The 12382-nt window shown below is 30.9% G+C and overlaps 1 protein-coding gene across 1 annotated transcript; it reads left to right on the top strand.

The window, feature by feature from the left end:
* Positions 1–5270: 5270 nt before the first annotated feature.
* On the top strand, positions 5271–9692 carry LOC145044993 (inter-alpha-trypsin inhibitor heavy chain-like protein). Its single transcript, XM_078993347.1, has 13 exons — positions 5271–5858; positions 6326–6478; positions 6563–6775; positions 6866–6955; positions 7027–7143; positions 7222–7491; positions 7594–7753; positions 8208–8285; positions 8377–8477; positions 8566–8736; positions 8833–8907; positions 9003–9107; positions 9184–9692. Exons 1-13 carry the CDS (start codon positions 5466–5468, stop codon positions 9508–9510), a joined length of 2253 nt encoding a protein of 750 aa, XP_078849473.1. The 5' UTR covers positions 5271–5465; the 3' UTR covers positions 9511–9692.
* Positions 9693–12382: the final 2690 nt, after the last annotated feature.

A 12382-nucleotide genomic window follows, 5' to 3' on the forward strand; every position in this document is an offset into this window, starting at 1 on the left:
ATCCTATTTATAGGAGGCTGAGGCCTTGCCGTACGCTAGGCATACAGCCTTATGCGGGGCGTAAGCCTCCAAAATCGTCACTGCGTGCGTCATCCGAAGAACTCGAGTGCGAGGTGCGTCATGCTTCGCGGTACGCTGGGCGTACGCCAGTACGCTGGGTGTATGTCGAATCAGATCGGTGACTCCTTCGGATATACATCCGAATTAAAGATTAAATTTAAATATTAATTATTTAATAAACTTCGGAAATTCATATCTTCTTCATACGAACTCCGTTTTCGATGTTCTTTATATCCACGCGTAGGTGAGACTATGCTCTACAACTTTCGTTTAGATCACTAAGGCTAAATATCGCTCTAACGTAAATTTCACTTTTTACGTCATTCAGCGTTGTTAGTTCTGTCGCGAAACTTCGACATGTCACAACTTCTTCGTTATAACTCAGATTTCGACATTCTTTATATCTTCGGAATCCTTGTTTCGATCACCACATCTTTATGCAAAGATATCGGGCTTATATCATACTTTAATTTTGACGCTTATTTTATTCTTAATTCATTAAATATAATAATTAAGAAAATAAACACATAATTCACATAATACTCAAATATTTCATCATTAATACTCCAAAAAGAGTTACAAGGGTTAACCTAGACTATTACATTAATGAAAATGCCTAGCCTAGAAACGCGGGCGTTACAATTAGGACAATAAGCCTACCGGAGTGGATGGAGGCTGATACGCCAACTATATGGTGATTTGGAGGAGGGAAGGTCATCGTTTCTATGATGGAGGCGAGAATTAAGAGGGAAATAGGCATATGGTAATCAGAATGGTGAGATTTTATGAAGGTGCTCATTTAAATAAGCAGTTCAATCTTCATACCGATTGAATCCGTATAAAAAACGCATCAAAAACAACTATGAGAACATAACTCGACAAATTATAATTCAAATCAAATCGATTAACACAAAGAGAGAGCTTACCAGTGGAGAGTGTTTGCAGAATGATTCTGAAAGCAGTATATAAAATAAATTAAGATTATGATGCAACAATCAGGGTACAGAATCTCAAGTTTTAGATGGTCGGTGAGTGGTAATTCCTCTTCCAGATGACCGACTATGGTTTTGAAATGTTCGTCAGAAGGATCAGAGCCTCGCTAGTTTCGGCATGGAACTTGAGATGAAATCAAGATATCAATCCCGAGATGCTTTCGAAAGTTTGATGGAGTCATGCTGGAGAATCCAGTGAAGCCATGGATAAGCCGATAGATTAAGCTTTTGATGATGATTTGTGTGGCGGAGGTTAGTTTTGAAGAGAGTGAACATGTAATCGTCTTCTTCCTGTGACACATGTGATTTACTGAAGTGATGCTCCTCCATGTTCCACGACTGGAGTCATGACGGATGAAGACATCGTCTCCGGCGACCAAAGACAACGACAATGAAGAAGAACATGAGCGAAGGGCCGTCTTTGGAGGTGATGTGATGGTAGGAGGTTGTATGAGATAGAGAGAGACGGACAAAGAAGGGTGGGGTTGGGTAATTCATCACCAAAATCCTCCTGAATCATTTAGTTATCATGCCCCCGTTTTGTTTTTTTACCATGTGTTTATAAATGCCACAAATGTTCCTAACATTTTATTATTTTGATCTAACGGCCCATGTTTGGTTTTCGGGAAACTTTAAGTTGACAAATGATCATTCCCCCCCTCCCCCATATATATATATATATATATATATATATATATATATATATATATATATATATATATATATATATATATATATATATATATATATATATATAATTTAGCTAGAGGCATAATTTTGATGTTTTTACATACCTAAATTATATTTGGACCGTTTCAATATTAAGGTACACATACATTTAAAAAAAAAGACATACCAACTTCATTCTGTCAGAATGTTTATTGAGTCGTATTTTGTCAGAATGAAAATGAGTGAAAAACGATGTGTAAGAACAAAAATGAATAACAATTAGTGAGAATGTATGAAAATGATTATATTTTTGTAATGTTAAATATCACTGTCTACACATCTACACAATAATTATCCATCCACATTATCATTTATATATATATATATATATATATATATATATATATATATATATATATATATATATATATATATATATATATAGACATAAAATGGTTAAAATAAAGACGATAAATAAATCATTAATATTTGAAAAAAATATGAACACGTAAATAAGGAAAGTTATTAATAAATGTAGCAAATGAACTCATGTATATAATTAATTTATATTTCTTAAACTAGATATCGTTATTAATTAATTTACATCAATAGTATTAATACACAATATAACTACAAGGTCTAATAGTAAATATTTTATTTAAAACTTGTAAATTTCTTTATTACTTAATAACCAATAGGTTATTTGTCGTCATCACTTTGCGTGTGCACAAATCTAGTCTCTCTCTCTCTATATATATATATATATAATTTAGCAAGAGGCATCTTTTTGAGGTCTTTGACATACCTAAATTATATTTGGACCGTTGTAACATTAAGGTACATATACATTAAAAAAAAGACATACCAGCTCCATTTGTTAGTAGACACGCACATCCACTAGTGATTAAGCTTAAGGGAGTGGGAGACGCTATGAGATTACTTTTAAGTGCTCAAAAGTCTTTTTTGGTTTTATCTTTTGGATGAGCAAAAGCCAAAAATTGGTTTTAAAAATTGTTTTTCTCATCTTTTTTACGTTTGAATCTAATTTACCATTTAAATGGCTAAAAGTCACAAAAAGATAGGATTTCCTAACTTTTGAAAACCCACCATTTTGTTATTGGCAAAAAGTTATTTTCAAAATGACTTTTTTATTTGCCAAACATCTTTTTGAATTTTTTGACTTTTTGAAAAAACCAAAAACCAAAAAATCAATTAAAAAGCAATCCTAAATAACCTCTAAGCCTCACAACTACCCTCGCTAGCAACTCGCTACACCACCACCAAGTTATGCTAAGAACATCTCGCCAAGGAACTAGCGAGAGAGAGAGAGAGAGAGAGAGAGAGAGAGAGAGAGAGAGAGAGAGAGAGAGAGACTTGCTGTCGATTGGTTCTCAATTCTTTGACTAAATTCCATTTATGATTTGAGGTTTTGGTTTTTGCCTCAATATTCAAAAGGGTTTGCCTCATCATCATCATCATCTTCTTCTTCTTCTTCTTCTTCTTGTTCTTGATTTACGGTACCATCGCACCACCACCGCTTTCCGGGCTTTTTGCGGCGGCAGGATGAAGCTCCACAATTCCCATCGCCACTGTGGGTCACTTTGTGACATGTTATTCTTTTATCTGCTCCTTTCGCTCCATTTGGTTGTTCTCCTTACTTCTTTCCTATCAATTGCTCAAAACCCCCCTATTTTGTTTCTATAACCGTCATTTTCTATGTTTTAGATTTTGGGTTTAGATCATATGATGTAGTTTAGAATAAAATATTTCATGCTATTTCCTGTAAATATCCCTACGATTATCCTAAATCATGATTCCATCTAATGAATGTGTTAATATTAGATAATATTGAATAGAAACCAAAGATTGAGATTTATTTTTCATTATGTGAATTTATTTTTTTGGAAAATGGAAAATAGGTTAGAGAAATTGAGAGAAGGTCATGAAGAAGTAGAAAATGTTCAAGAACAAGATGCGAAACAAAATAAATTTAGTAAAATCTTGAACAAATTTTAAGTTATGTTTTAAAGAAAGATGATCAAAATGTAATTACTTTATGTGATATTAAGTCAATCAAAAAAATGTTTGTGTAATATTAAAATAAATGTTTGTTTATTAAAACAAATTAATTAAATTAAATTAGAAAAAAAAAATAGAGTGTTAAGACTCTTACTCCGTATCAAATGTTAAGATTATTACGTATTAAATGAAAATGAAAGAAAAATGAGATGAAATGTAGATGTTAGACTTATTACCACTTAGTTCATCTTCTTGTATTATTCATTTTATATTTTGTATCCGTCCTTGCTCGTTATAGTGAGATGAAAGGAATGGCTCCTTTTGCAGGAGATATACATGCACAAGTAAACACCAATACATGATGACTTTTTTCTTTTTTTTGTATTACTTTGTATTTTGTATTCGTCTTTATATACGACTTCTTTTTTGTTTTGATTATGTTGTATACTTATTTACACCTATAATTAGTCGATTAAAAGTGTACTTTAATATTTATCTTTATAATAAAAAATTTGATTATAACCTTTTAAATACTTATCTTATTTCAACTGTTTTATGTAAGGAATAAAAAAATCAAAATCGTAGGAAAACACTACCCAACCGTCCAAACATCTCTCCGGCCGGAGGACGGCACGGGGCAACTTATACAAGTTAATTGCCAGGGTGGATTTCACGTTACTGCACTTTAATCAAATAAATGATACATTCTACCCCCTCAGTTATTCACGAACATTAGCTATTGTCCTTTAATTTTGTTTTTATTTATGATTTATTTTACTTGGTCCTAAATATATTATTTTTAGATGTCTCTTGGTAATATCTTACATTTACTCCTAATGTATTTTTAATACCTTTTGTATCTATTCCTAGACATTTTAAATGTACCATAATGATTAGAAATCAATATTTAATAACTTTTATATTTAAACTTATTAAATACCATAAATTAATTATAACTATTAAAGGAATTCAAAACTCAAACTATGTAAATAAATAGTTAAACTATTTAATTAAACATACATGACAACTTAACTACTGTTTATAGCCTAGAGTTTAATTTGAACCACTTTTATCTGACTCTGAAGGTGTTTTGGGATTGCTTATAAAAAAGATTTATTAGCTTATTTGTTTATCCAATAAGCAAATAAACTGAAAATGTGTTTGGATAAATGAAAAGTGTTTTTAAAAAAGATTTTTTGGTAAAGAAGAAAAAACAGTTTTTAAAAAGCAATAGAATCATGGTTTTTTAGGGTTTATTGACTTTTTAGCTTTTACCACCTTAAAAGCTAATCCAAACACATTTTTAAAACTGTTTTTAGAAAAAAACCATAAGTCAATAAACACTTTTCTAAAAAACACTTTTAAGTCTGATTGTTGGCGTAACAAAAGAGTAATTGTTTTTTAGGATAAAAAGTTTGTAATTGATTCTTTAAGGTCAAAAAGTGAATACTTATAAATAGTTGAGGGGAAATTTTTTAAATTCACCCAAAAAAATCAAATTCTGATTCTAAAAGTGGACGGGGCCCTAAACCCAAAGGTGATAGCTGTTTCGTCGTCTGAGGACCGTTAGATATCAGGCACCATTCATTTCCTCCGAAATCATTACCAAAACGTCGGCGACTCCATTGAAGGAAAACCAAAACCTCGCCGTTACGCCTACACTCCAAAACCCTATTCTTCCAAAATTCGTCTTTCAGTTGACCTGAGAGTCATAAAAAATTCAACATGTCCGGCGATGACTTTACGAGCGGCGTTGAAGACGGCTTAAGGCTGTCGAAACGTATATACTTCGGCAAAGACAGATCGGTGGCGCCGCCGAAGCCTATCACGGCGATGGAGAAAACTTCGAGATTGTTATACCCGGTGTCGCCTATGGTTTACGCGGTGATATCCAATCCAGGCATCGTTGATAACCCTGACGTCCCAAGTTATCAGCCGCACGTGCACGGCAGGTGCGATCCGCCGGCGTTGATTCCGCTTCAGATGAACGGGATCGGTATTGAGGTTGATTGTTATCTAGACACAGCCTTTGTCACGATGACTGGTTCATGGCGAATTCATTGTGTTATGGGGAGTGCCAAGTGTGATTGTCGTCTCGCTGTTCCGATGGGATTAGAGGTAACCTATGAAATTTCAAATTTAGTCTCATTTACAGATTCATAAAAGAAGGCACTACTTTTTGTGCTTGAAATTCATATAGCTCTACCCTATAATTCGAAAAAATAAGATGTCGGAATGTTCGATTTAAAAATTTCGGAGAATGTTACTAAGAAATTAGTAAGAACATAGCATGTGAACTCTCACCTTCCATGTTTTCTGTACATGAAAAGAAGCCCTATAGTTTCGCTTCATATTTAACATGAATATTTCGTATCTCTAGCCTTTCGAACTCGTAAAAGCTCTCTACATCTTTCAGTTAAAGCTCATATGGTATCTTCGGTATCCTTTTTGTTCTGAAAACCTAGGAACAAGACATGCAATTTAAAGAATAACAAGATGCTATAGTTAAAGAAATGAATTTGGATTTTATTTTGGTGGAGTTTATCTGTTGTCCTAAAGTAATTTAAGCATCATTTGGCTAACAGGGTTCAATTCTAGGTGTAGAGGTTGAAGTAACCAACAAATCATATAAAACACAGCTTGTTGTCATGGATGAAAAGGGGGAAACACATACTGTAGCTAAACCTGAAGATGGAGGCTTTCTGAAACCTCACATTTTTACCTTAACAATACCACAGGTTATAATCTATTAACCTGCAACTACCTCTCATGATTCTCTTATCATTGTAAAAGTCAAACTTAGTTTGACTTCTCTTGTCCAGGTTGATGGTGGTTCAAATCTTTCATTCAAAGTAAAATGGTCCCAGAAACTAAGCTATAAAAATGGGGATTTCATCTTGAAAGTTCCTTTCAGTTTCCCAGAGTATGTAACTCCTGCTGGAAAGAAACTCTCAAAAAAAGAAAAAATACAACTGAATGTCAACATTGGCTTGGGTACAGAAGTTGTGTGTAAAACAAACAGTCATCCATTAAAGGTGTAACTTTCATGAGTTCATCAACCTTCATTCTTCATAATTTATCACTATTCCCATAATAACAAACTGATAAACTTTGCTTCATTTCAGGAGAAAAAACGTGAAGTAGGGAAACTGGCTTTTTTATATGAAGCAGATGTTCTTACTTGGTCAAGGAATGATTTTGAGTTTACATACTCAGTAAGATTCTTGAACACTTACTTTGAGATAAATCATATGAGCTTAAAAAAATTCATTTTTATATGTTTTAGGTTCCTACAAGTAATGCATTTGGTGGTGTCTTTTTGCAATCTCCATCTTCTCTCAGTGTTGACCAAAAGGAGATGTTTTCTTTGTACTTATTTCCAGGACCTGATCACAGCAAAAAGGTTTCTTTTAACATTTAAGTTATAAAAATGGATTCAATTTATTTGAATATGCTAATTCTTTCTGTTTTCACATGATAGGCTATGAAGAAAGAAGTGATTTTTGTGGTGGATATAAGTGGAAGTATGAAGGGAAGGACAATTGAAGCTACAAAAAGTGCAGTTGTTACAGCATTATCAAAACTTGATCAAAAGGACTCATTTAGTATAATGGCATTTAATGATCAGACTTATTTGTTTTCATCAACTTTGGAGTTGGCAACTAAGGAAGCTCTTGACAATGCTAATGAGTGGATTGGGATGAATTTTATTCCAGGTGGAGGGACAAATACGTCAATTGCTCTTGATAAGGTTATTTTCTTTTTGAATTTTGAATAAAAGATATTTCAATTTTCATGTAGAAAAGCTTAGTTTTTGTTTTTATTGTGGTTATATATATATATATATTGTCAGGCTGTAGAGATGTTATCTGGAAACAAGCAATCTGTTCCTATTATTTTCTTTATAACAGATGGAGCTGTGGAAAATGAGAGAACAATTTGTGAAATTATGATGAAGAAATTAAGAAATGAAGGATCAGATTTGTGTCCACGGATATATACGTTTGGTATAGGTAATGATTTTTTTTTTTTTTTTTTAATTTTATTATTATTTTTTTTCATTAGGTGTTTTTTTAATCTTTTTTGATCAAATGTTATCATATAAAATTGTTATTTTAAATGCTGACTTATTTTGATAAGAAATAAAGTCAGTCACATTTAAAAAATTGATCGTATGAATTATTGATATTTTAGAAGTTTTGTTTTTAGGAAAGAATATTTATATTCCAAAAATTAATTTATAATAAAGTACTTTCAATTTATTTTAAATGATGACTTACTATTATCTTATTGTATTTCCCTGCTATTATCGTACAATATTCTCTTTAAAATAAACACAATACCTCAAGATTAATGTAAAATAATATAATGTGTTCGATAGAAATATTATAAAACGGTTATATTTAGAAGAAAAAAAACTATTATTATTATTATTATTATTATTATTATTATTATATTTCATTGTAGGTTCATTCTGCAATCAGTACTTCTTGCGAATGCTTGCAATGATTGGTAGAGGCCATTATGCATTTGCATCTGATGCAGGTAATCTTTTTTTCTTCAAACATTTATGCACACAAATTGAAATAATATTACTCAGTTACTGTTTTATTTATTTATTTATTTATTTAATCAGATGTGATTGAAGCTCAAATGGACACATTGTTTTCTAGAGCTGCATCTACAGTCTTATTAAACATTGCAATCGAAGGTCTAGATGATCTTGATGCTCTTGAGGTATAATTTCACACAATATCTTCTTATTTCACTTCATTCAATCAAAAAAAAAAAAAAAAATTAATTCCAGTTTCCATTTTTTTTTCAGGTTTATCCTTCAATTATTCCAGACATTCGTTCCGAAGGACCATTGATCATATTCGGTCATTACAGAGGTGGATTTCCAGACATGCTAAAAGTCAAAGCACTTTTTACAGATATGAGTTCCTTCACTGTTGACCTTAAGGTCCAAAGGTCAAAGGACATACCCCTTGACAATGTATAGCTCTTCTTAAAAAAATATATATATAAAATATATAATTATATAATATTAGTATTAATATGACTTGATGTAAAAATCCATGTTTACTACTAGATTCTCGCAAAGCAACAAGTTGAACAATACACAACACAAGCATGGTTTTCACAAGATAAAAAGCTGGAGGAGAAGGTTGGGATTCATTAACATCAATCGAATATTGTATTTAAATTTTAAACAAATAACATATAATTATATTATATTTTAAAAAAAATAAAAAAATATAGGTAGCAAAAATCAGCATGCAGACGGGTGTTGTGAGCGAGTATACACGAATGGTCTTGTTAGAAACAGTCCAAGAAAAGCACGCCACGTCATCCAGCGTCAAACATGTAACTATTTATATTACCTTAATTTTCGCTAAAAAAAGGGATTTAGAATTAAAAAAAAAATTATGAATTGTTACAGGGAAAGGCGCAGAAGATGGAGGTGGTGGAGAAAACGGAAATAGTAAAAATGTTGCAGCATTTGGGGGTGGGGTATGGGGATTTGGAGGCGACGAATGAGAACACGCCACCTGGCTATGAACCGAAGCTACCTGATCAAGCGGAAATGCTTGTGAGAGCAGCGGGAAACTGCTGTGTGAATCTATGTGGGAAGTGCTGTTGTTTGTGCTGCATTAATATTTGTTCAAAGATGAATGATCAGTGTGCGATTGTGGTGACACAGTTGTGTGGTGCAATGGCGTTTTTAGGATGCTTTGCATGCTGTGAGCTGTGTTGTGGAGGTGATTGATGTGTCTGTATGTCATAGATGTATTGTAAAGATATGTGTGTGTGTGTGTGTGGTTTAATATTTTAAAGCATATTTGTGAAGATGCATATGGAGTAGTAGTGTTGAAACATTGTGATGGAAATAATTGTTATTATGGTTTGGTACTTTGAAGTTATTGAATTCTAACATGGTTATTACCTTAAGGTGTTTGTATTTATGTGATTGTTATTTTAGGTACAACAATTATGTTGTAATATTTTTTAAATGTTTAAAAATATGGTTGATTAGATCATTTGGTATAAACTAATTAGCTGATTATTGATTTATCCAGAACAATCTTATAGTCTTGTATGCGATACTTAAGATAACCAATAAAAAAAAACTCATTCAACTAATTAAAAGAAAACAAAACCAAGCGTCAGTTTAATAAATTGAGAGGAGTCATATGGATGCATAAACGTGTTGATGAAAAAATTCGTGCCCAGATTCACGTGAATCACTAAATGTTTTATAAGACCGTGAAATTCATTTTTTTATTTTTTGAGACCGCCTATATTTTATAAGATCGTGAGATTCATTCTTTTAATTTTTTTTAGTTAATTCAACTTCCAAAAATAATATTAATTTTTTTTTGAATTCTTTCATTTATTTTACATGTAAAATTATTTTTTAGAATATGTACAGTGTAATATTCTATTAGAATATTTCACGTATTTTTTAAAAAAAAACGAGATTTTTTTTTTAATTTTTTTTAGTTAATTCATGTTCCGAAAATAATATTTAAAAAAGAAATTTTAGATTTTTCCAATTATTTTCCATTTTAAAGTTATTTTTTTAGAATATGTACAGTGTAATATATTCTATTAGAATATTTCACGTATTTTTCATATAAAATGGGATTTTTTTTATTGTTTTTATTTTTTTTAGTTAATTCGAGTTCCAAAAATAATATTTAAAAAAAGAGTTTTTGGATTTTTCCATTTATTTTGCATTTTAAAATTATTTTTAGATTTGGTCTCACAGTCTCACAAAATTATAATGGTCTCAAATGCACCTGAACATATATATATATATATATATATATATATATATATATATATATATATATATATATATATATATATATATATATATATATATATATATATATATATATATGAATTTTTTTTCTTAAATTCTAGAACTTATTTTTTATCGAAAAAAAAATCTAAAAAAATCTAAATTCATATATTAACATTGTGAATGTGAAAAATATTTTTCGGATTCACGTTGTGAATTTTCAAAAATCCACATTGTGAATTTTCAAAAATCCACATTGTGAATTTGACGTAAAAAAAATCGAATTTGATATCATTACAAAAAGGATAAAAAAATTATGAATTTTTGTTTTTTTTTTTTTTGATAAAAAAATAAGTTCTAAAAGTTGTAAAAAAGATTGGTTCCTTGGTTAATTATGGTTCTCTATTGAAACTCACCCTATATATATATATATATATATATATATATATATATATATATATATATATATATATATATATATATATATATGTGTGTGTGTGTGTGTGTGTATTATCAAATGAGAACGCCTAAAAGGTTGAGAATGCGAGAACATATCTGGACTATTTAAATACTAAGATCTTTGGTTACTATTAAATAAGGGATTTATGAAAAATTCTAAAAATAGTGGCATTTAAGTATAACATTTGAATGGTCAGAAGGGCCTAACAGGAATTGCAGCTTTACCTAATTCCTATAATTTCTCACCCTCTCACCTCTTGCCTTTCTTATTCTCATATCTATATCCCCTCTCTCTAGGGTTTCATAAGATGCATCGACTGTGACAACCATAGCCGACCATCCCCTGGTCTAAACAACATCACTTGCAAGAGGATTCAGAAAAAGAGAAAGAGAGATCGAGAAGGAAAAAATGTTCGCCGATTTGGGTTGTTAGTGGCGAATAGCACAATAGGATTCAAAGAGATATTGAGAAGGGGAAGCAAAAAGTCGTTTGTGTTCAGCTTCTTGATCTACTCCAAATCGATCGAAGAGTATTATGCCATCGTTTTCTAACAAACTGAATCTCGATTTCCAGTGTGTTGTTTGAATCGCATACAGATAATTCGATATATAAATTGAATGTCAAATTCAAATTGATCAACACGTACAGACCTGCCTACTATTCGAGCAAATACTTGATTGCATATCGTTTTGGTTACAAATATTCCAGACCTACATCCAGATTCAAGAGGCATAATTCTTTTTCTTGTGTAAGTTTCTTAGGTACGGTACTTTACTTATTTAAATTGGCTAATAGAGGAAGAAGATAAGTTATACACATAAGGTGTTTGATGAAATGCTCGAATTAAGAAATCTGGAACTTGAATGTTTGCTCGATTCTTTCTCAATCTTTTCTTTGATTTTCTTTTTCTGACAATATTCGATGAAAGAAAATCAAAGCTAACATTTTGCTATACCCTCAATGACAAGCAAAACCAATAGAACATTCAAATTTATATGTATTGATGCAAACAAAATTACTCAAATATTTCTAATTGTTTGCGCTTTGTTTTTTTCCTTCCTTTTTCTGGAATAATCATGCATGAATATAGTTATAATCATACATGAATATAACTATAACCATATATACAAGTATTTGTGAATAAATGAAGATGCATATATACATTAATATAGTTTGTGAATTATTTTCAGGAATAATCATACACGAATATAGCTATAATCATACATGAAAATTACTCAAATATTTCTAATTGTTTGCCTTTGCTTTTTTCATAGGTATGAATATAAGAATAACAAAGATCACATGTGCCTTTGTTTTTTTGGTGTGATGGTAGCATCAAGATTAACGATCATGAGCGCAACATCGTTTTTTATG

Source organism: Lactuca saligna, chromosome 5 (assembly GCF_052625555.1).
Source record: "Lactuca saligna cultivar CGN05327 chromosome 5, ASM5262555v1, whole genome shotgun sequence".
NCBI classification, from domain to species: Eukaryota; Viridiplantae; Streptophyta; class Magnoliopsida; order Asterales; family Asteraceae; genus Lactuca; species Lactuca saligna.

What these genes read in the sequence shown, in the direction of transcription:
- LOC145044993 (XM_078993347.1), top strand. Translation starts at nt 5,466, where the DNA reads ATGTCCGGCGATGACTTTACGAGCGGCGTTGAAGACGGCTTAAGGCTG. An exon ending in TTACCTTAACAATACCACAG is followed by an intron (nt 6,479 to 6,562) that starts GTTATAATCTAT and finishes TCTCTTGTCCAG; the next exon opens with GTTGATGGTGGTTCAAATCT. An exon ending in TGCATTTGCATCTGATGCAG is followed by an intron (nt 8,286 to 8,376) that starts GTAATCTTTTTT and finishes TTATTTAATCAG; the next exon opens with ATGTGATTGAAGCTCAAATG.